The sequence below is a fragment of the Rhipicephalus sanguineus genome, chromosome 10 (assembly GCF_013339695.2).
Source record: "Rhipicephalus sanguineus isolate Rsan-2018 chromosome 10, BIME_Rsan_1.4, whole genome shotgun sequence".
Taxonomy (NCBI): domain Eukaryota; kingdom Metazoa; phylum Arthropoda; class Arachnida; order Ixodida; family Ixodidae; genus Rhipicephalus; species Rhipicephalus sanguineus.
Genome location: NC_051185.1, coordinates 69,601,331 through 69,624,904, shown reverse-complemented (window position 1 = coordinate 69,624,904; position 23,574 = coordinate 69,601,331). Strand labels below are relative to the sequence as shown.

At 47.5% G+C, this 23,574-nt stretch overlaps 1 protein-coding gene across 1 annotated transcript in view; it reads right to left on the bottom strand.

The window, feature by feature from the left end:
• The window catches only part of LOC119372094 (E3 ubiquitin-protein ligase HUWE1-like), a 172,264-nt gene that overhangs the window by 16,255 nt on the left and 132,435 nt on the right, over positions 1–23,574 (bottom strand). Inside the window, 13 exon segments of the mRNA XM_049420112.1 lie at positions 552–802; positions 2,637–3,008; positions 6,439–6,749; positions 10,730–11,037; positions 11,434–11,726; positions 12,413–12,695; positions 13,190–13,413; positions 15,136–15,236; positions 17,537–17,606; positions 20,480–20,545; positions 21,333–21,530; positions 22,033–22,146; positions 22,866–23,357. Of these exon segments, the coding sequence (XP_049276069.1) occupies positions 552–802; positions 2,637–3,008; positions 6,439–6,749; positions 10,730–11,037; positions 11,434–11,726; positions 12,413–12,695; positions 13,190–13,413; positions 15,136–15,236; positions 17,537–17,606; positions 20,480–20,545; positions 21,333–21,530; positions 22,033–22,146; positions 22,866–23,357 (3,083 nt within the window).

Here is a 23,574-nt window from a genome sequence, read left to right as displayed (position 1 = left end):
GCCCACTCGAAGCGAGACTCGAACTGACGAACGGCTCGCCTCAACACTCGCCACAAAGATAAAAATGGCGGCCTCGCGTGCATACTTAAGCCAGGTGTTGGCTCGGCTACTAACGGCTACAATACTGTCTAGGTGGCGCCAGTTTTGCAACACTTTTCTCGATGAAAAATGGCGCGTTTTTCAAAATCCTCAAATCTAAGCCGACCCTGGAGTTTGATACAAAGAAATTCCGAAAAAACCATCGGCCTAGATTCGAATAAATATGGTACATTAGTAAACGTAATTGCTCAGGCCACGCAACGTAGGCAATCATTGGTCCATTAGAGTTGTAGAATGGGTGCAAAGGAAAGGAAATTGCAATCAGTTAGAAAAGACGATTAGGCAAACGTGATGAAATCAGGAATGTGGCAGATCTCAGATGTAGTCAGATAGCTATGCACGCCACTCCCACATCACCACCACAACCTGCAGCTAGCACGATACAGGGACATTCAAAGGCTGATAGAAGAAGCCTTCATCCTGCAGTGAGCATAAGTGAACTGATGACCCACCTCGACAGCGAGCTTGAGATGCTGTTCGAGCACCACGCTCTCCACGTGCGGAGAGTCGTCCTCCATGGCCACAACCTCCATGGGCTTGCTCGGTGCCGCCTTTTCCGCGGCGGAGGGTGTCGAAGCTGCAGGTGCCGGAGTTGGGGTTGCTGGTGCGATGGGTACAACAGGTGCAGTTGGCACAACCGGTGGCCCTGTTGATGACGCTGCTGCGGCTGCTGCTGATACAGCTGCTACTGACGATGCCAGGGCTGCACGTGACACAGTGCCATGTTTTTTTTTTAGACAGAACATTACAACAAATTGGGGCAGCGTTGAGAACGCTCAGAGCAACACTTGTGCCTCGTAAGTGAGGTTGAAGGTGACATGTTGCAAGAGAAGACCTTGCAAACAGCAGCTAACAGAGCAGATGACAACATAAAACAAAATTCACGAAAAAGCACAAGACAAATGTTGCTAGTATACTCTGTCACTATACATGGAAGACCCCATCAATTTAAATCTGAATAACATGATGCAGATGGTACAATTTCGATGAAAAACAAACACTGCAATGGCTTGTGAAGGTGTTACATGCCAAAACAAACCAAAAAGTCAATAAGTTGAGATATTAACAGAACAACATTGCTAACATAAGTACACTCTGCAAAAAGTTTGGGAGTCTTCTTGTTTTCCTTTTTCTTGAAAGCACAGCGCTTGCTACTGTCCTGCCAAGAATGCCATGTCAAGCTTATAGCACGCAAGCCATTTGAGACTTGGAAGTACTAAGCAGGTGACTGCAAGGAAAATCATACAAGGGGCAGTTGTTCAGTTCAAGCGGCAGTTCAGTTTAAAGGGCCACTCACCAGGTTCGACAATTTTGAGCTAACGAGCGCAATGCATACACTGGGCGTTCACGATCACGTCTGCCAAAATTTGCAACGCTACGTGCCGCGGAAATGGGTCAAATTTCAAGGTGAACGCTGCTTGCCCTTCCTCTCGCGGGCGCCCGCTTTTGAGAATGAGGAGATGACGTAATGAGAAAATGGCCCTACGTAGATGGTAGTGCTGTGACGTCGCTCCTCTACGTAGACGACTGTGCTCTGACGTCGCCAACAGTAGCACGTGACACTACGATAATTATTTGACACGACATGTGTAGTTTGTGTAATTTGTTGCTTGAATAGATTAATAAAACTTCAGCGAAATAATGAGACACACAAAGGGAATGTGTGCGTCTTTTTAATTTTTTTTCGTGAATTGCAGCGAGATGCGGGGCTAATGTGCCTCCCTTTCCCATGCGTTCGTGTCCCCGCGGGTAGCGCATCGAGCAGACGCCAGCCCTGGAAACGAAAGTAATGTTCTGGCTCGTTCGAGCACTCATTATGCTCATTTATTCTACCGCGTCCAAGTAAACGTTAATGCGCCACTGGCTCGTGATACCGCCACTCTCGTGCCCGTACAAATGTCTCAACTTTCATGCCCGTCCCGCAGAAACAGGCAGTACACCACAGAGAACGCCGACAAAACGCCCACGGTCGCTACATAAAAAAAATGTAGCGGCCGTGCAACGCCGCTCGCGTGCTCGGGCTGGCTCGGGCACGTGACCATGCATGCGCATGACGTGTTCATGCGTATGTGTCAAGTGAAGAGGGCAGGGAAGGGATTTGGCTGGCTAAGGCTACACGGGGCGAGTGGCAAGGGTTTGAATCTCGCCTCCTCGCATCATTGTTTCGCGCCGCTACAAATTATTGTTTTTCTCAGCTCGTAATGAACCGATTTGAAAAATTCTTGCGGCATGCTGCTCTTCATTCGGCACACAACAACTTCTAGCGTCTAACTAAAATTTGCTATGTGGCCTGGTGAGGGGCCCTTTAAGAGATTTCCGTTTACTGAGAGTGCATTGAACTTACGGTTTGAGTGGAAACCAGCTAGGACAACTGTCTTTCACAGGCAAAGGGCAAGCGCGCCGCAGTTTGCAGTTCTGACATTTTTCATATGTTGTAACAGAGTATAGTATGCGATAACCGAATGGGCTGAATAAACCCACGTGAAGGGGCACAGCTGATGGAATCATAAACCACAAAGAGTATGATGTAGACCCACCTTCGGCAACCGTTTGCGGGTGATGTGGCTGTGGCTGTGAAGGTGGTTGCTGTTGCTGCTGCTGTGGTTGCTGTTGTGGCTGTTGCTGCTGCTCCTGGCGGGAACATGAAGGCACCTCAGTCGCCCGGCCCAGCAGCGCTCCATCGATGTCCAGCGTGGCGGTGTTGTTGGAGGCGGAAGCCGCCGCCGCCGAAGCGGAAGCAGCGGCCGCTGCAGCGGGCGGCACTTTGTTCTCTTTCTCCTGGTCCGGAATTGCCATGGAGACCAGCGCCAACAGCCTCAACAGGCGGTCCGTCAGCACGGAGCTCCGCTTCACGACGGGGTGCGCCAGCAGCGAGATCAGCTGGGCCAGGGGAGACGACTCGAAGGACCCTGCACAGGGAGATGTCGATGACTGTGCCATATATGATATGGATTCAGGCGCACTGCCTCCAAGATGTTTCTGCACCCGATTACCGTATCTTCTCACGTAATAACCCACACACTCAACAACGATTCAATGAATATTTTCTAAAAATGATCCCCATGTATTGCCGCGAAGCCGCCTTTGCAGCCCAGAATTAGTGCTTTAATTTGACCTTGGCTCCAAATTAAAAGAAAATTTTGTGCGGCTTGTACACAAGAAAATACAGTATCTTGGAGGCCATGCTGAGGAGCCATGCATTCTAATGTGTGTGCAGTTGTCAGCCATGACTTTGGTGATAAGTAATGGCAGTTCCTCTTTCTTTTTTTTGGGTTTCGATATTAGAAACTGCTATTTTTGCGAGTGTTTTGTAGCACTTCTACGTGTATTTCAGATGGCCACGTTCTCAGTAGAGGCTCTTCTATATCTAGTCTATACAGGGTCTCCCACGTAACTTTAGCCAGGACTTTAAAATTGAAAGGAACACGGGAAGCAACCAGACCCCAACACATACTGCAGCAAAACACATACTATGATGTTTAATTACCAAACTGTTTAACCCCTTCAGGGTTTTCGCCGTACATGTACGGCAGAAGCTTCCTGGTACCAAAAGGTTTTCGTCGTACATGTACGGCATAGCGTTTATTTTTAAAACGCGCGCCTTTTTCGATAATTTCTCTTGTTCGGCCTGTGCTTCCGCACTTCGGGAATACGTGGAATTTTTTTCATGCGCCGATGTCTCAACGTTGTATTTTTCTTTCACTTCCCAAAACGGCGCGCGCGTATCGCTTGCCCATCCGAGCGCGTTCGCGGTGCAGCTGGTTTAAAGTGCGCGCCTTTTTCGATGATTTCTCTTGCTTGGCATGTGCTGCCACGCTTCGGGAATACGTGGAATTTTTTTCATGCGCCGATGTCTCTCCATTGTTGCTTTTTTTATGCTTCGCAAAATGGCGCGCCGCGCGCCGGCTATCGCTTGCGCAACCGAGAGCGCCCGCGGCGCGGTTTGGTTTCAAACGCGCGCCTTCTCCCATTTCTCTTGCTTGGAATGTGCTGCCACGCTTCGGGAATGCGTGTAATTTTTTTAATGCGCCAATGTCTCTCCGCCTTTTTTTTTTTTCTTTCCAAAGAGGCGCGGCGGCTTGTAGTCTCGAAGCAGAACGCGCGCACGCGGTCCGGCTTGTTTTGGTTTCGTCCTTCGGGTGGTTTTCGCTTCTTGCGCCCGCAAAGCTGATGGCTGTTTGGTTTCTAATCTCTCAAAGGGTGACCCCTTGTTACTCTCTCATTTATTGCACCCTGGCGCGCCATTACATCTGTTTCCGTGCGGCGCTAAATTACACAAACGACGCCGCCGTGATTGCGTTTCCTGTTTCGGGGTCTCGGAAAAACTAACTACGTCTGGATGGCGATAAGACGAAGTATTACTGTAGCTTCTTAACTCGTTTTGCTTTCCGGACGGGCGCAGAACCATAGTTTTCTTCCGTGCGCTCACTGACGCAGTTCGCTTACGCTATGGAAGCGCGCGCCGGTTGCGCTGCTGCTGTTGAGTCGAGCAGCGATTCTTCCGATGCGGACTATTCCCCAATTGCCGAAATCTGATTCATTGGATTTCAGTTCGTCAGACGAGGATTTTTTGACGAGTTCAGACTCCGATGACGATCAAGGAGCGACATCTGAAACGCGTGCGCGGGGAGCCATGCTTCAAAGACTATCATACGGTGAAAAGATTTTAGTGTTAGAGCACGAGCGTTTTTAATCGGAAACATACTCTGGTGCGCTTATTTTTGTATGTTTGTGAGCTATGTTTAATACAATGCATAATTTTTATTCATAAAAAACTGTGAAGCTTTTTTTTAGGATTCTGCTTGATTTTACTACAAATAAACCATATGTATGTAATAACAAAACTGATTTTTTTGTCACTTTACGGTCACGAAAAAAAATTTTAGACAACTTTTTTCTTAAATAGAATCGTCTGAAGAATTTATTTCAGCAATAAAAAAATTACACATTTTTGGACTGGATTTCGCGAAAAAATTCGACCCTCAAAGGGTTAAATATTGGCTGAAGACCCAAATAACGATCACAGAGTTCTAGCACACCTCGAGAAACCACCGAGTGAATTGTTTCCCGCACGATACATCTCACAGTCTTTTTTTTATGCGTTGCAAAGAAACCCTGCAAAATACGAGGAAGGGGCCCATGCCGGTGTGCTTGCACACTGCTATCGTGCTGCTCTAAAGTGTGCAATCGATGAACCAAGTCAGCTGCAGCGTTTTATGGGCGCTGTATTGCCTCGGCAGTGCTAGGCTTGGAGCACGCATTTGCGCAGCCACCCAACAAATGCCAGAGGCCCAGTTGCCAGCCACCATCAAAACAGTCTGCTGCTTTCCATGCTTCTAAGCTTTAAAAAAAAAAGTAGAGATGTGTGAATAGCAAAATTTTGGGTGCGAAGTGAATTCGAATATTGAAGTGTGAGTGCGAATCAAATCGAATATTTCTCGAATAATTTTCAAATACTTTGAAGCGACATTGCAGAAAAAAAAGTTGGAGGGGATTCCTAAGCATATTCTTATGAGATAACAACATGAAAGTGTTTCTTTTTGCTAGGTTGAAGCGCAATGTAGAGTCCGAATTGCATTTATGTACATGATTTGGTGCAACCAAAGTGTTGCTGACAACACTTTACACGTGGCAGGCAAAGATGGCATTTCCTCAGCCTCTCCTCCTCTTTCAACTTCTGTGGAAGCCCAACTGATGTGGCGGACAAAGGTGTGCTCCCTTCAAGTCTGGAGTTCCAAATCTGCCTCGTCGACGTCGATATATAAGAACATCTGAAATTTTGGATGCTAAAAAGCTTCGGCTTCCAATTTTTCAGACTTCCTGCCCAAATTTCAGGTCCAAAACAGCATTAATTGAGCCCCCACCTCCGCCACATCTGCGTCGAACTGGCAGAAATAAAGTTCTGCCAGTTCGATGCCATGAAAATCGTTGGACAGCGAAGCTGTAATGATGATGACGATGACTTTCGGTACAAAGTCATCATCATTATCATTTAGAGCACCATCATTTCATTTTATTTGAAGAAAAGCATCATCATTTTGTATGATTCTCTCCTCCCTCTGCTACTGCTGCTACTACTACGTACTACTACAACAATGACAGCACAGGGTAGACTAAGACAGCTTTGCTGTAAAAATTAATTGTGGAGCAGGTAACAAGTGCGCCTTCACGAAAATGCACATTTTCCCTGCATATGCGGTTTGACAGCATAGTGATACCGTGCTGCAGTGAGGCCAACTTCTCAGGAAGGTTACAAGCGGTGAATTATGTATATTTGTTCATTTCGAATAAGGGGTCTTTTATTCCAAGAGTGCTGACACCAGTGCAAAACATACGCACCCGAGTTGCCTTCCTCTTCTGGCTGTGCAGCCTTGGGTGTGCGCTTGCCCGCGCTGACGCCAGCGGCGTTGCAGTCGAGCCGCACCAGGACGCTCCAGAAGTCGCCGTCCTTGCCCGGCTCGGCAGCCAGAGGCGACGCCGCAGCCGACGTCGAGGGTGCCGACCGTGACGATGGGCGGCTCGAGGTGCCGGCACCGCCCGCACTCGCCTTACCGGACGACAGTGCACCTGCCGGCCCACCGCGGACTTTCTCGGGGAGGAAATGGACGGGGAAGCTCTTGGCCAATGAGATCAGTGTGTCCAGGACGTGCCTGGGAAAAAGAGAAAATACCACACTCACTTACGCAGGCCTGATACATATATAAAATTACAGCGGATATTGGCTGGTGTCAGATATAGCTGGCAATGCGAACAGCATAACAATCAGCTTGACGACACTCAGTCATCATCGTGAAAATGCATTGTCTCAATACACTGGCTTACACGAAAGGAGTTCCCTAGAAAGCCATCTGCATTGTGGGAAATGTATCAAGTGTCTCAACACGCGTGTATAAGGGACATTTTTAAAGGCATTCTATTCCGCCAGACGAGGCATGCACCTGTGGTGTAGTCAGTGATTAGAGCGCTGGTCTTCGGTACTAGAGGCCCACAGTTCCAAACCCACAGTTAGAAAATATTGCACATCCTTTTTATGCGTATGTTTATCTTGCACACATCACCAGCATGTGTGTCTGCGCGAGGTCACCAGCCTATATACGTCATCCATCTGACCCAGTCATGCTAGCTGAAAAAATGCTATTCAAATTTATTAGAGAGCAGCTCTCAGGCGCCCGTTCATGCGTCGAGCACCATGCCTCATCAGCCCCCGCTGTAGGCGCCCGTCTTGTGTGCCTCAAAGCACGCAATGCTCTTCTTTTGCGGAGGATGGCTGGAACCTTCGCCGCAGAAACAGACAATAAAATGTGGCTCCTCGTCCTAGGCTTCATCTGCAAGCAACATAGGCGTGGCCTTCTAACAGGGGTGAACATTACTTGATCAGTGTAATGACATGGCACTACAACAGACTCATTAAATGGAACCTGAAGGGACCAGGAAAATGTGGTCCATTTAACAGGAGTTCCGTTTATTGGGAGATGAATATTGGTGAATTCCAAGTACGAAACCAATTATATTAGATGCAGTCGTTCCGTTTAAGAGATTTCTGTTTACTGAGAGTACTGTATTCCGCAACATGTTAAATTGGCATGGCACATTCACTGTGTATTTTGGTTAGCTGGCCTACACTACACAGAAGGTGCATCAAATGCCTTTTCGTAAGTTAGCACTACCGTGCACTCCATCCTTTGTTGCTCAAGCACAAGGCTATGCACATAGCACTTGTGCTCACACAGCTATGTGCATAGACTTGTGTGCACAGCTCTTGTGCTCATAGCACAAGAGCTGTTTAAGCTTTTCGTTCCACCATTTCGTGTGACAAGAAGACTAAGCCGCACCTAGTGCGTGCAACGCAATAACTCTGCCGGCGCGTGTTCTCTTCGTCCTTTTCTTAGGATTGACTATAAATAAAGACAGTTTGCTCTTCGCGACGTACATTCAAGATATGAGGATACTTATACAGTCGACTCTCATTAATTCAAACTCGAAGGGACCCCTGGATTTTGTTTGAATTATCAGGCTGTTTGAATTATCGGAAGTTCTCATATATGCGACTCTGGGTAAGGTGACAGCACAAATTATGATTAGACATCTATATTCACACTTTTAAGCATTTCTAGAGCTTAACTACAAAAAAACAGAAAGCAGTGCGTGTAAGGTCAACAAGTTTATTGACTATCTACTGCTGACCAGACCTTTTAAAGAAATCATGGATGGTCAACTGCTTATTTTCCACATGCGCATTTAGCACAAAGCTCTCGATGCCAGTAAGTGCAGCCAGTTGATTCTGAGAGTTTTCTGTTCCTGTCAGAAATTTTCTCACTTTAGCAATGTAGTGGAAGGCCTGCACAGTTGTCACATTTTCCACTTCTGGATTTTCCACTTCTGGTTCTTCTTCACTCTCACTGCTGTGTTGTGCTGGCAGCACCTCTGCCACCAAGTCATCGAGTGTGTCCTCCCTGCACACACACAGGTTATCATCAGTAGCTGCATAATTGTCGAGGTCGGCAGCTATGTTGTGCGCTTTTAGAGCAGACAGCACTTGGCTTTCGTCGTCCTCCTCAGTCTGCAGGCAATCAGGTGAAGCGGCAATGCTGCAGCCAGGTACGCGGAATGCATGCTGGAAGCAGTTCCTTATTGTTGCTGATGTCACTGCATTCCATGCGTCGGCGAGCATCCCCAACGACGAGAGGAGTGTGACACTGTAAGGCATGCCATTGTCCATACATATCAGCATTCTCTTCAGCAGTGTTTTCCGGTAATTAAGCTTCAGGCATTTGATTACCCCTTGATCCAGGGGCTGGAGGACAGCTGTAGTGTTAGGAGGCAGAAATTCGAGGCGAATTGCTTCCAGCCCCTCCACGTCGCCATGTGCAGGGCAGTTAACAATCAGCAAAATTTTTCTTTTGACTCGCTTGATTTGCCCATCCAGTTTGCGGAGCCAACCCTCGAACAAAGCTTGCGTCATCCAGGCTCGCGTGTTTCCGTCATATGCAACTGGGAGCGTTCGGACGCCTTTAAAGCACCTGGGACGCTTTGACTTGCCCACAACGAAGAGTTCTGGCTTGTGACTTCCGTCCATATTGGCGCAAACCATGACGGTTAACCGTTCTTTGCTGAGCTTTCCGCCAGTACAACGCTCTCCCTTGCGACACAAGGTTTGATCGGGCAGGCACTTAAAAAACAGCCCCATTTCGTCGGCATTATATATGTCAGCCGGGGAGTATTCAAGCAGCAGGCTTTGAAGTTTAGTCTGCCGCCAGTCAGAAGAAACAGTTTCATCGACTACTGCCGCTTCACCGCTCACCGTTTTGAAGGAGAGACCGTGGCGTTCCTTGAACCGCGAAATCCAGCCATCGCTGCACTTGAAATCTTCAATTCCGAAGCGCAAAGAAAGTTCTTCAGCTTTCTCTCGTAAGATTGGCCCATTTATCGGTAGATTGGAGCTCCGTGCGCGCTTGAGCCAAAGAAGCACGGCGTTTTCGAGATCCGGGTACGCAGCTTCCCTAAGCCTTTTCCGATCGGGAGCGAAGCGGCTCGCGTTATTCTGCAGCTTGTCTTTGGCTTTCAGAATGGTTGTGAGAGTGCTCTTGGTAATTCCATACTTCAGTGCCACTTCAGTCTTCTTCACACCAGCGTCGACTTCTTGGATAGCGGCCAATTTCTCCTTTAGGGGTAGTGTCCGGTACTTTCCTCGCGGCGACATGGTCGATCGAAAAATACGCAGCACATAAGAAAGACAGGCTGGCAGGTCACGTGCTTCGGAGTCGGCCAACGGGCCAGCGCCACCGGCACGCCGGAAAAGCAGAGACAAGCCGCGAGCCAGCTTCGTACCCACCAGGCCGGGTTTTTTAATATTTTTTTTTCCCCACCGCGGCGCGGTATGCTGAGAAACGATTGTGCGGCAAAACCTTTTCCCTTGTAGCTTTAAGGCGCTTATTTTTCAATTTTAGACTATTATGATAATCATAAGCACGCAAATTTCCAAATATTGCCGGCAAATCAGCAGAAATTTTCCGGTATGGACAGGCAGAAAGTACGAATTAACCGAATGACGAAGTTTGAATTAAGAGGCTTTTAAATACATTGAAAGCATAGCGGGCCAACCAAAATTTTGAATTTTGTATGAATTAACCGAAAGTACGAATTATCAGAGTTTGAATTATCGCGAGTCTACTGTAGTACATGTTTTTGTGTTGCTTAGTAATTTGGTGGATAATAAGGCCTGTGGCCAGCACACCCATTGAGGTTGACAACAGATTTTCAATGTAGGCATTTCCTCAATGAATGTGCATTCTGAAGAAAAACGAGAAGCACAGAACACAAACAGAAGAGAAAGGATAGAAAGAAATAGAAACAGATAGGAACAGAGAGAGGACCCGGCTAATTAAGGCCGTGCTAATTAATGCCTTGTCAGGAACACGCTAATTAGAATTTTGCTATTCAAGACCATGTTAATTAATCTTCATTCTGATTGTGTTAACACCATGTTAATTATGATCTTACTAATTAAGAACTTCCTAATAATCAAGGTCGGCCACAAGCTCCGCTGTTAGTCCAGCCTTTTGCACCACTAGTGCAAGCTTCCCTTTTTTTTTCAGTTTTTCAGATACCTCAGGAGAGCCAGTCTACTCACCGGCAGACGACCGGCGACGCCTGTGGGTGAATGGTGACCTGCGGGCAGGGGCGTCTGCTACTGCAGTGCCGCACAATCTGGAAGACGCTCGTGCGGCAGCCCAGCGCGGCGTCCAAGCTGATGGAGAGCCATGAAGGCTGTTGTTGCTGCAGGCCAGCCGATTGGGCCTTGCTCAGCTTCTTGCCCCGCGCTGTGTGCTGCTGCGAGCCGGGGCTGGCCGCGTTAGCAGTCGTCGTGCCTTCCATCGAGGCACCGGCAGCCTCGAGGGGCTTGTTCTCTTTCGTCTTCTCCAAGATGGACAGGAGGGACTGCGCACAGGTCGAAGACAGGTATAGTACTCACAGATTGAAATGCGAAAATTTGGGGCTACGTAATGCACATACGTTCGTTTCCAGCGTCTACAGCTGATGCCATATTGGTGTAACTTTGACACGAGCCAACATTACCTTTAGCGGCCAGATTTGCAGCGACATGACGCGGTTATCACAAGCAATTTCTCAATTGCTGTGCAGCCATTGTGCATAAATTTTTGCAATGCAGGAAAGCTGCTTGTAGGTGTTGCAACTCACCTAAGATGAAACAGATCAATCTTGAAAAATATAAATGTGGCATCAGAAAATGCAGACTCTGTCCAGTTAAACTAGCTCCTCTGCTACTACACGGCCGCTCTTCCCGAATCCCAAATGCTCGCTGCAGGCACTGACCTTGACAACCCAGTGTCGCGTGGGTGGGTGGTAGCAGAGGTTGCGGAGGACCCGATGCAATCGACCCGTGTTGAGCCGCGGCTCGTCCACGAACAGAAGCACCAGCAGGCAGGCCAGGGCCTCGTGGTCGAGCAGCTGACGGCCACGAGCCTGCTGAGAAGTTGGCGGGCCCAGAGCACCGCCGCCAGAGGAGCCGCCGCCCGCGCCACCCCTAGAAGACAGCGCGTTCCACGTCCACTGGCCCCGATGGTGCGGCACCGTGTGGATTGTGTAGCGCGTGCCCATGCGACCCGCTGAAAATTATATGAACGACGTACTGATGTAATGCTACAACACTGACGCAGACCACATCACAAAGACATTTGAGGTTCTGTGCAAAAAACTCACGGAATGATACATGGCTGCGATCAAGGCTGCTATTTTGCAAGCAAAGGTTCCACTAGAAAGAACCTCAGAATTGCTGAACTTAGCCGTTACAAGAAAACCCAGAAAGATGACACCGAATCCCTATTAGCCTGATGTTACAAATTGTAGGGTTCACGTGCACTACGAATGGTTTTAGCTCGACCATCCTTTGCTATCTGCTAGCTACCTTGTTAACTCAACTGCTAGAACAACCAATCTTGAGAAACATTTGCCAAAACATCATATGACATGTCAATAAAGAAATCCAATTCACCAATGTACCCAGAGTAGCTTTCACAAGGGCAGCAAGTGAATGACCACAGGTTTGACAACCGCTTCCAGTTTATAAAGAACCTAAACTGAGCAGCTCGGTTTTCAATTTCACCGACGAACAGTCGCGATGACTGAGCAAGTGTGCATTTTACTAGCGAGTGCTTAATTGTTGCGAACACTTGTGTGCATCAAAAAGAGTGAAGACAATCAAGTTTAACGCACAGATATCACAAAGGTGAACTAAGCAACTTGCTACTGATTGGTGTCGACGCGGATGTCAAAGCTGCATGGCACCACTCACCTGCCGACCGGAGGATGCGCGAAAGAGCCGTACCCCCGTGGGAAGAGAAGAAGCGCTCCTGCATCTGTCGGTGACGGGCCTCAAGCTCCCTCCGCAGTGAGTGCGCCTCCGAGGCCAGCTCCGCGGGTAGCAGTGCCAGCAGAGAGTCGTCCATGTCAGCCAGCACCTGCTGCCGCAGACCCGGCGGCAGGGTCTGGATGAACGAGGCTGGGTCTACGGGCGCGTCGGGGTTGCAGTTCTGGGCGGCTAGCCGTTGCTGTTCGGCACGCTGCTGTGCCAGCACCTGTGAGGGGCAAATGCCACTTGGATGACGCAGTGTTGGGTGCCACTGAATTAAAATTGTACTTGCCGAAAAAGCTGCTGCGCTGTTTATCTGGGCCCTTTTCCAATGCGGGTAAGAAAAAAAATGACTCCCAGAAATGTTAGCAACCCCGGCATCAGTTGGCTAACAAACAGCATTTCAGCAGGTTCAAGTCAACGAGAATCGACCAATGAAATGACCAATGAAAAGCACTCGTAGTGCTGTAGTGCCAGGAGCGCTCGCTTAGTTGACAGACAGGCAGAATGGACCAATCGGGAAGGACCAACATGGAATAGCATTCCGTATAGTATAGTATTCCGTATAGTATAGTATTCCGTACAGTATAGTATTCCGTACAGAATAGGCCCACAGGAAACACGAACCAATTTTCTGAAAATTGTGCGATGATGCCTCAACAGCTCTTCAAACTTAAAAAAAAAAGAAAAAAAAAAAACGGGTGCGTGAAAGAGCCTCACTTCTTCCTGGATGCTAGGAGGCAAGGCAGCCAGGAACTCTGGATTGACCTCCGTGAACGTGGCCGTGCCGTCGGCAGAGGACGCTGCCGCCTGCTGCTGTTGTTGCTGCTGGGCATGCGTGCGCAGCCGCTGAAGCCTCAGCTGCTCCGCTATCACCTCCTGCCGGATGTTCTCGGGCAGCGCCGCCAGGAAGGACGGGTCCACACCTTCGGGAATCTCCACGTCTGCGGAGACAAACAAGCACACAGGAGGTTCAAGCACGCATAACAGGCTTGTGTGAATATCAATTCTTTTTCGTCTTGAAGCAATTGGTATTGAATAATTTCGAAGGAATAATTCGAATATTGAGAAGACGCATAAAACACCGATACATTTGCCTGATGTTGACAAACTTTTTTAAAAGTTGGTTCTTTATTCGCCAAAAATGAAAAGTTAAAATCTATCAAGTCAGTTTATTTTCAAAGGGTATGAATTTGAATGCGAAACGAAACACAACAATAGGGACAACTCATCTGTAGTCAAAGCACTTGCCTTATGTTATGTTCAGCTATTTTTAGCTGGTAATTATTTTCAAGTCTTTTTTTTTCATCCGGGTAAATAACTGTATGTCATTAGTAACCCGATGGCATATTTCCCAGTCTGCTGAAATTAGGAGTGTACATTATGCACGGTAAAATATGATACGTTTTAAAAGTTACCATCCACTCTAAAAATTAAAAAGAAATTTGTGGTGCGGGCAACATGCAAACTTCGTCTTGAGGTGCGCAAAAACAGCTTCATGGTATCATGAAGAACACTGTCACAAGAGTACCTTCTCAAACAGGTTATATGTGGGAGGAAGCGCAAATCGTTGGTCTATATATTGTGAAACCTTTGAACACAAATCCAAGCTGAAACAGTTATTGAATACCATAATAGTTGAGCGAATACAGTAGAACCCCGCTGTTACGTTCCTCACTGCTGCGTTTTCCCGGCTGTTACATCGTTTTCCGCCGGTCCCGGCATAGCTCCCATAGGATACAATGTATTGGGAACCCCGCTGTTACGTCGTAACTGTCGGACCGTTCCCGTATGATACGTCGCGAAGTGCGCTCGGAGCCGACCGAGTGACTACCAAAGAGAGCCGCCATGGTGCATTTTCACGCAGCTTGGCCTCGTTTGACCGTAATATTAGCCGCATGAGAGGCGCAAGCAACAGAATCTTTCAATTGATGCAAACAAAAGCATGGCCTTCGAGATTCAAATTGCAAAGATGGCGTCTATGACGTCACTGCTCGCGAAAGCAAGGCCTTCGAGATTGGCATTTATTATTGACAAAAGCATAGCCTTTGAGATTTGTATTGCACAAACATGGCATGTATGACGTAATTGCATGCGAAAGCAAGGCCTTCGAGATTGGCATTCACTTCTGCCATCGCGTTGGTGTAGACTCATCATCATCGTTATTTGTCGGAGAGCGGGAGGAGTTCGAGCTGGTTGGAGCTCGCACGGTCGTGCGTGCGGTTCGCGGTCGGACTCGCCGCGCCGGTCGTGATTGCGTGTGCTTAGTTCTTTCATGCCTACAGCTGTTGGTGTTAAAAAAATCACATACGTTGATTACATTTCTGTGGATGAGGCCGTCCTAAGCTCCGCGTTTCTATTCATTGACTAGATCGTGGCTGAGCGCGCCAATTTTCGTGCTGCTCGTAAGAATTGAAATAAAATTCTGTACCACTAAATATTTTGCCGTTTTTCCTGTTTTTCGGCTCTTACGTTTCCCGTCTCTTACGTTTATTTCCTACGGTCCCTTCAAAAACGTATCAGTGGGGTTATACTGTACTACAAAACACTGAACATCTGTCAAATCCTAACCCCGGAAATTGGAAAGGCACAATGGCAGACTACAGCTCATTATAGGTTGGCATAAACAAACAGACTGTTCGCCCGTGAAGCAAAAATATACACACCTCCCAAGATGCTTGCGTATTCGTTGGATACAGAAGGCCCAGCTGCGTCAGCAGCACGTTGCGCTGGGGGTGGCTGTGCTGGCACAGGAACCCCAGCTTCCCTGTAAAGCAGCAAATGTCATGAGGTTTTGCAGTGTTAAAAGTAGGGATGTGCGAATATTCGAAATTTCGAGTATTTTTCGAATAGTGTTTGCTATTCGATTCGATTCGCACTGAAATTTTACTATTCGAACTTCCCAAAGACAAATGCAGTCAACGTCCGATTGAAAGTGACCCCTTCAGATTTTCAATATGCTTCACCTCATTACACTCTCGTCATGCGGCAAAGCTGTCTTTCAAGCTCCGTTACGGTCGAACTTGGGCAAGAGACAGCCAACGTCCGATTAAAAGTGATCCCTAGATTTTCAATATGCTTCACCTCATCACGCTCCCGTATTGCGGCAAAGCTTCCCTTTCAAGCTCCGTTACGGTCGAACTTAGCCAAGACACAGTCAACGTCCGTTTGGAAGTGGTCCCTAGATTTTCCATATGGCTCACCTCCTCACATCCCCGTATTGCGGCAAAGCTGCCTTTCAAGCTCCGCTACGGTCGCACATGTCTTAACTCAAGAAAACGCTGGTTCCAATATGGAGATGAAATATGTGGCAGAGTTGGGTGCTCAATTAATGCTGTTTTGGACCTGAAATTTGGGCAGGAAGCCCGAAAAATCGGACGCCGAAGCTTTTCAGTATCCAAAATTTCAGATGTTCTTATATATCGACGTCTACAAGGCAGATTTGGAACTCCTGAAGAAGGAAGCACACCCTTGTCTGCCGCATCAGTTGGCCTTCCACAGAAGTTGAAAGAAGAGGAGAGGCTGAGGAAATGGCACCTTTGCCTATCACGTGTAAAGTGTTGTCGGCAACACTTTGGTTGCACCAAATCATGTACATAAATACAATTCGGCCTCTACATTGCCTCATTCTTGATAAGAAAGACAACTATGAAATATGACCCCACCAGCGCTTCATCAACCTAGCGAAAAGAAACACTTTCATGTTGCTATCTCACAAGAACATACGTAGGGATTCTCTGCAACTTTTTCTGTAATTTCACTTCGAATTATTCGAAAAATGTTTGAGAAATATTCGAAAATTATTCGAAATTATTCGATTCGATTCGCACTCAATCTTTATTATTCGAATTCGCTTCGCACCCAAAATTTTGCTATTCGCACAGCTCTAGTTAAAAGTGAAATCAAAGTGGTGATTTCTAAAAATTGTTGCTTTCTTTCATTCTGCCCTCTTTCTTTTTCCAATTCTAAGACATTATTTTGTCATTCACAACTGTAGGCATGGCGCTTCAAACACACGTGCACTGTTCTGAAGGATTAACTAAAACATGAAGTGCCCATTCAAATGACGTGCAAAAACGGAAGTTTCAAAAGGTGACGTCCAAGTTTGGCCCCTAATTTCTAAGACCAAGATGCGCTGGAAGGTTCGTCATCGTTGGACACCGCTTATACAGTAGAAGCCTGCTACGTTATTTTACGCCAATCCCAGCATAGCTTTCACAGGATCCAATGCATTGAAAACCCCAAGTTGTGTCGCAACAGTGGGACTGTTTCTGTAAGATATGATGCAATGTGCACCCTGAGCCAGCCGAGCGACACAAGAGAGCGGCCAGGTTGATTTTTCCCACAGCTTGACCTTGCTTGACACAAGTTTAGCCAAATGAATGGCGCAAGCAACACCCATAATGTACTTTCGGTTCCAGCAGAAGAGAAAAGGCATAACATTCGACAGATGACTCGTCACGGTGGTTATGCAAGCAAGGTGCAAGAGTACTGAGTGTGCTTAGTTCTTTCACGCGTACAGCTGTTGGTGCCAACAAAATCACATACAATGATTACATTTCTGTGGCCGACTCCGTTCTCACCTCCGTGGTTCTATCAGTCAACTAGATCGTGGCTGAGCAGGGGCCATTTTCTCGAACGATCGTTTTCAGGGGTACATTCACTTTTGCCAGGATCCAGCCACCTATTAGCAGCCGCGGAGGTGCCACACCACGCCAACAGGGCTATGTTATCACGTGGAGACGCCGACGAGCCTGGCAACAATCTCGCCATGGTATTGCCAAAAGTGACTCCTTGCGAAGTGTTGGCTGTGGTGGCACTAGATTTATTAAATGCCCATCATGCACTCTATCATCACTTTTCGGACTTGAAACTGCCTGTTCTTTACAATTGAGAACCCGATGGAGAAAACACAAATTGTATGAACGTGCTGCTTTCAGTGGCAATGACAGGGGATTGACAGAGGAATTGCCGTGAAAGCTATGGCATTACCACAGAATCAAATCTGCGCATCTGACAGTGGCCTAGGCCACTGTCAATACAAGTACGACACAAGACCACACTCACACTTCCTCGGTTGGCTGTTGAGATCCCTCAGAGCCAACATCCTCGGCAATGGCGGCGGCCTCTCTCGTGTCTGCGCATAATTAAATGGAGGGGGGGAAAAAGCAAAATAGATGCAGAACTCTCTGATGTCACAAAGCCTCTCTTAGTGAAAAACTGCTGACTCGTGCTTTTTCTACAAGAAGCTGGGATATACATCTATCTCTCCACATTATATATATATATACCAAAAAAAATTCTGGCAGAAACAACTCCGGTTATTGTCTAGGTAGACACAACTATCATTAGACTGGGACTTAGGGGGGAAGACCCAGCTCTTTCATACGATTTTTTAATTCTTCATCAATTCTGATGAACCTTGACGAGTTTATGTAAATTTGTGTACTGATTTAAAATACGGTCATTTTTCTAGCACAATATGTAGTCTCAAATACTGAATGTTTCATGTGCTTTTCTAGGAGCAAGATTTAAGGGGGGAGGCTACCTTCGGATACCAACTTTTTTGTTTATTGAGATATCTTAATGAAATTTTCATGATAGACTCACAGCAAAAGCATTAGAAGAATTACAAAATTTCATGAAGTTATGTTCACTGGTTCTCAAGTTATGGCAGTATGACAGAATAATGCACATGGTTCTCTTATCCCAGGCCTGGAGAACTTTCAAAAGGTACTGGAACTGTGAAATTAACTGTGATGATTCCCAGATTGATACTTCAGGGGGTAACAGAGCCCTTTTTTTTAATTTCCTTGCTGAAAAGTTTTAGCAGACCATCAAATTTAGTGTTGGTGATTAGGATATTATCAATCAAATTTTGATTAACTATAATAAATAACAGACACAATATATTGAAAAAATGGGCTTGTCACCCCCTCAGAAATTCATTCAAGTACATAATAAAAAAAGACTTATGGAAATTCGATGAGTGGTTCCAGAGATATGGCTGGGATAAGCAGCCTCACTAGCCAAAAAAGTCATTTTGAGAAAATGACGTTTGAAAGTTTTGAGCACATATGTAGTTCTAAAATGATCCTGCAGCATAACTGGAGGTGTCCTTTGGCACTCTCTTTCTTTGCCGCCTTTCGATCTTCTCTAGTGATCGATTCTTAGCCTTTTTCAAGCGCAGAGAATCTTTCTCGGCTGCCCGTTATATTGTAATGTGATTAGGCCATATGCTGTGGTGCTTTGCCAGCTTTCTTGTATTCGTGCTATCACTAAGTCTTTATTGCAATTGATCATTGAATAATTTTTATAGGATACTAAGAGTGGCTCTCATCATGACAGCCTATCCCTTCCTCCTAAATAACAGGCAATTACGGCCAAAACATTGGGGGAATAGAAATTCCTTAGCTGTTTATTCAAGACGCGAATTGGGCAGATGTAAATTCATCTCCCTGCTTCACTCAAGCTCACTTGTAAACCTCGACTGTGATGCGCTTCACAATTCACCCGGTTGCGGCGAACACGGTTATCTGCGAGGCTTTTATTTTTTTTCAGACGATTCATGAGAGCTTGCGGCGATACCACGCACGGCTCCAAGCGCGCCTAAATTGCATCAACAGTGCTTTATTTCACCTCGAAGTGCTCGGCCGCGGAGTCCGGGAAATCTGCACGCGATGTTCTGGGTCGCGGCATTCGGTGACGATGCGCAATATCCCTAGGTGCGGCGACGAAAAATCGGCGCGCAACGTGTTTGGTCTCGCATTTCGGGACGCCGACGCGCGGCCGCTGCGCGACGAGCTTGGCTGTGGGGTCCGCTGCCGATGCGTAAAATTACCATCCGCGGTTCCGAGGAGCCGGCGGGCGATGCGCTGCGTTGCTTACGAAGAAGCACACTGCCGCGGTTCCTCTAACGCGTTGTTCTTGCCCGCAAAGTTCGAGGTTCGTCTCGCACGCCGGCGCCGTGAGCGGAGTTAGGCCTAGCGACGACTCCGAGCAGTAGACGCGCCGGCCGCGGTGCCCAATGTTTGTTTCAAAGTACGTAATGCGTGGTCGCGAGTACAAGGAGTCGTCCCGCGATTATCTTCGTCACTACGTACGAAGTGTTGATAGCAGAACCTCCAACCGCTGATCCGACGAGTCAACTAAAGGGTCGGACCGAGACGCGCGCTTACGACGTTCGCTACGAGCGCGGCGTGCCATCGTAATCTGATCGGGCTTCCGCTTGCAGCTCCTAACTAAAACGTAGTTAAGTTCTACGTGATCGTCGACTTCGAGCCGTGAACACATAACGAGTGCGAACGCGTCATAAAGACCGCGACTTTCGACAGCCGTGACCTCGCGAAGCGCAAGCAGCAGCCATGGCAGCAGCCGACGATCCCCCGAAGCGCGCATCGGACCAATGGCGAGGCGCGCTGGGGCAACATGGCGGACGCGGCCAATCGGAGGCCTCGAAACGACCTTCGGACATTTGCTTTTTGTGCGCTTGTTTTCGAAGGGAGGAGCCAGCTGAGGCGGGGAATTCGAAGACTGAGAAATGCTCGTTCCGACGAGACCAAAATATCGGCGAACGGTGGCGCCGTTGCGGAGCTATTATTTTTTGAAAATCAGTGTTTTTTTTGCGATTTCCGCAATAACTTTCGCCACAGTGGCAGGCGTAACAAATTTTTTAAAGCACTTCTACGTGGTTTTTCGTGAAGATATTTTGGAATCTGATAGAAAAGGGTCTACAGAAACTGAAAATGCGATTTTCAAAAAAACCGATTTTATGCCATTTTTCGCGATACGAAAGGCGCGTCCCCCCTTAACTAAACTGAAAGTTACAAAGCAAATTTGCATATCACAATAATCTGCAAAGAGAACTGAACGCAGTAAAACAAGAATGCATATTTTAAGTCCATTCGAACAAAAGTTGCATGCTGAACATTCGTGGCTGAAATTCCAGCTCGGGAGATTCATTTGCGAATGCATCAATGTAAAAAAATGAAGGCCAGTTTGCCTTCTCACCTGGTGATGCGGTGTCTCTGTCCCCTTCGTCTGTGCTAAGGTTCTGGCCATCTGCTATAAAAGCATCTGAAAAGCGGCAAGCAAAACAGTCAAGGATTGCAAGACATGATCGTAAGATCGCAGCAACGCCAATAATTCGCTGCAGAATGACCGAATGAGCCGTGTCTAAAGATTTCCATACATGTGGTGGTCTTGACCACTGTTTATGGAAAAATTTATTCCAGGATCTCGAGAAATCAGACTGACACTAAGCTCATCAGAATTCGATCTCTTATTTTGTATATTAGAACTGTTCACTATGTAAATTTTAATTTCTGCTTATGTTAACATCACGACTGTGCAACGAACAGGAGACCTAAATTTTGCCAGCCCCCATTATAAATGGGTGACACCCCCCCCCCCCATTTCCTCATCAGTACATTTCTCATTAACCCAATGCATCATCTCCTACACTTGTGGACAACAATTCATGGCAATGAGGAGAAAGGTATTCATCAAGTGCACGGGCACTTCGTGAAATGCTCAAGAATCTCGTTCATGGGAATTGAGGTTGGGGAAGGGAAAGCAGGCATCTTATTCGCAACAGAAGAATAAAACAAGATAACAAGATATCAGTAAAATTTTTAAGTTCCCTTATTTTTCTGCTTTTCTTTTCGCAAGACCGCTGCGCATGGAACCTATAACGACTCCGTATTGGCTTCAAAAACGATAAGTGCTGCCAGAGTCTACTTGGCACAGTAGCAGTCACACGAGCTTCGGCTTTGTAGCTCTGCCTTCGGCGCCACAAGTCGTCCACATGTTTAGATACCTTCATGAAACACCAAGAGGACAAAAACACCCAGTAAGCACACACCTTCGAACTCGTCAGAGGGCATGGCTGCACCCGAGGTTGTGGTGGTGGTCGTGGTGGGCTCCGACGTGTCCATCGGGCATGGCTGGCCGGCAGCTGCAAAGAGACCCCCCGCGCAGCTGCTCGACTGCTGGAGGGCGTTTGCCACAGCCGAGAGCGCCGTGCTTCCCAGACCCTCCAGCCAGCTCATGGGTGGAGCACCTGGACAAAGTTCCAGGTAAGTAAGTTAAAGCTCTCGGGAAAAAATGTTCAATAACAGAAAGTGAGCGATCAGTCGAAACGCAGCATACACGAAAAGAGAAGACGACAGGACCAAGCAGGACTAACAAATGAGTGTTTATTGTGGGAAAAAGACAAGCAACCTCCACCAGTTCTCAGGTGCGTGCACGAAAACAGTCACGAAAATGAACGCATGACACCTAACCTAAAAAGGAATCAATATGGTACCACTGAGATAGCAAGACTTCGTTGCCACCACGGTTAGAGGATGTTGTGCTTACACACGTATTCTGCTGCCTATTGAAGGAAACACTTCAGGACCTTCCTTATCCGATTTAGTCTTCACGAGTCCCCTTCAATCATGTACAAAGAGGCCTCGCCTTTGATGTTTTTACACTTTGTAAACAATCGTTGCATAATAGCCTCCAATGTAGGTCTTAACACCAACTGAGCAGCGAACTCCATCAACTTCCGTCGCACTTGCCTGGTGGCATTGAAGCTGCAGGTTCCGCAGTCATGGACAGAGCTGGCCCCAGAACCCGCTCCACGATGGAAGCTGCCAAGCGTTCTGTGCCAGCCAGAGATGACTCACTTGCCCCTGCAAGCCAAGTACAGTTTCAGCCCAAGCACATTCTTAACGGCAAAATCTGGATGATCAATATGTTCAAACAGCCACTGCAATCTGCATTACATGCAGAATGAGAATGTCCAACGCAACAATTTCGACTACCTGGGGTTCTTTAACGTGCGCCTAAATCTAAGTACACAGCCCACAAACCTTTTTGCCCCCATCGAAAATGCAGCCGCCGCGGACAAGTGCTGCTTAGGCATCCCACTAATGACAGTGGAGCAAATGGAACTAGGGGCATCTAATCTTTTAAAAAAGCTGGAAACAAACGGTTCATCACATGCTGATGCGGGAGCTGCATCTTCTTTATGCCATCAATTTGACGACAAGTTTACTGGACACTGACCAGTTCTCATAATCTTCACAGGTTTCAATTACACTCAAACCTCATTATAACAAAGTCGCATCTACCACGAAAATAACTTCGTTATAACCGAAAATTCGTTATAAACGTTTATTTGTAACACTGTAGCTATGACAAGACTATTCTTCATTTACTTCGTTATATTCGAGTTCGTTATATTGAGGTTTGAGTGTAACATCATTCACATGTACAAGGCAAGCAAACTTGCCATAGCTGTTACTTTGGCAACAGCCACAAAGTGTTTCGATAATACAGCCTCTAAAGATTAACAACCGCACAATGTGCACAAGCCTGCGTTATGTATGACATCACGACAAAGACCCACCTGGCTCGGACGTCAGTGGCTCTGGGTCGGGCGGTATCCTCGCTGCCAGCCGTGCCGACACTGTCGAGGGCTCACTCACTGCCGCTGTTGCCACCGTCACGGCTGTCTGCTGTGGCTGAGGCTGCGACACCGGAGCCGCATATCCGGACAGTGACGAAGCCGCAGCCATCACTTCGTCCAAGTCGGCAGGTGGAATGTTCCGGCTGCTGGTCGTAGCCGTCGTCGTCGTCGACGAGGCGCCCGTCGTCGAAGGCCACGGCCCCAACAACATCATGGTGCGCTCGTTGTCCTGGTTGTGGTTGCTGTCTTCAGCATGAGCTGCAACAGCGGTGGCCGCCGTCGCGGAGGTAGTGCTGGCAGACACGGGTGCGGCGGAGGACGTCGTCGCCGCTGCCGGTTGAGACTCCTGCAGCTTGCACCTCTTCTCTCGCCGCTCGGCGAGCTCTTCGTCGCGATGCCTCTCCAGAACTTCCAGAATGGCCGGCTTGAGCCCTGTATGCACAGATTTCGGCTTATCTTGAAAAAGGCGCAGCCAATGTAATGTGGCACGGCTATCACTAGAGGCACCGTTAACACTCGACAACTGTGGTTATGGCCGACTGGTTCCGATACCTCAAAAGTGCCCATCAATTTGGTTGAGCAATTATCACGGAAGTGTTGCAAGTGTGACGATGCACAATGAGCATGCAAAAAGCGCCCCTACAGTATA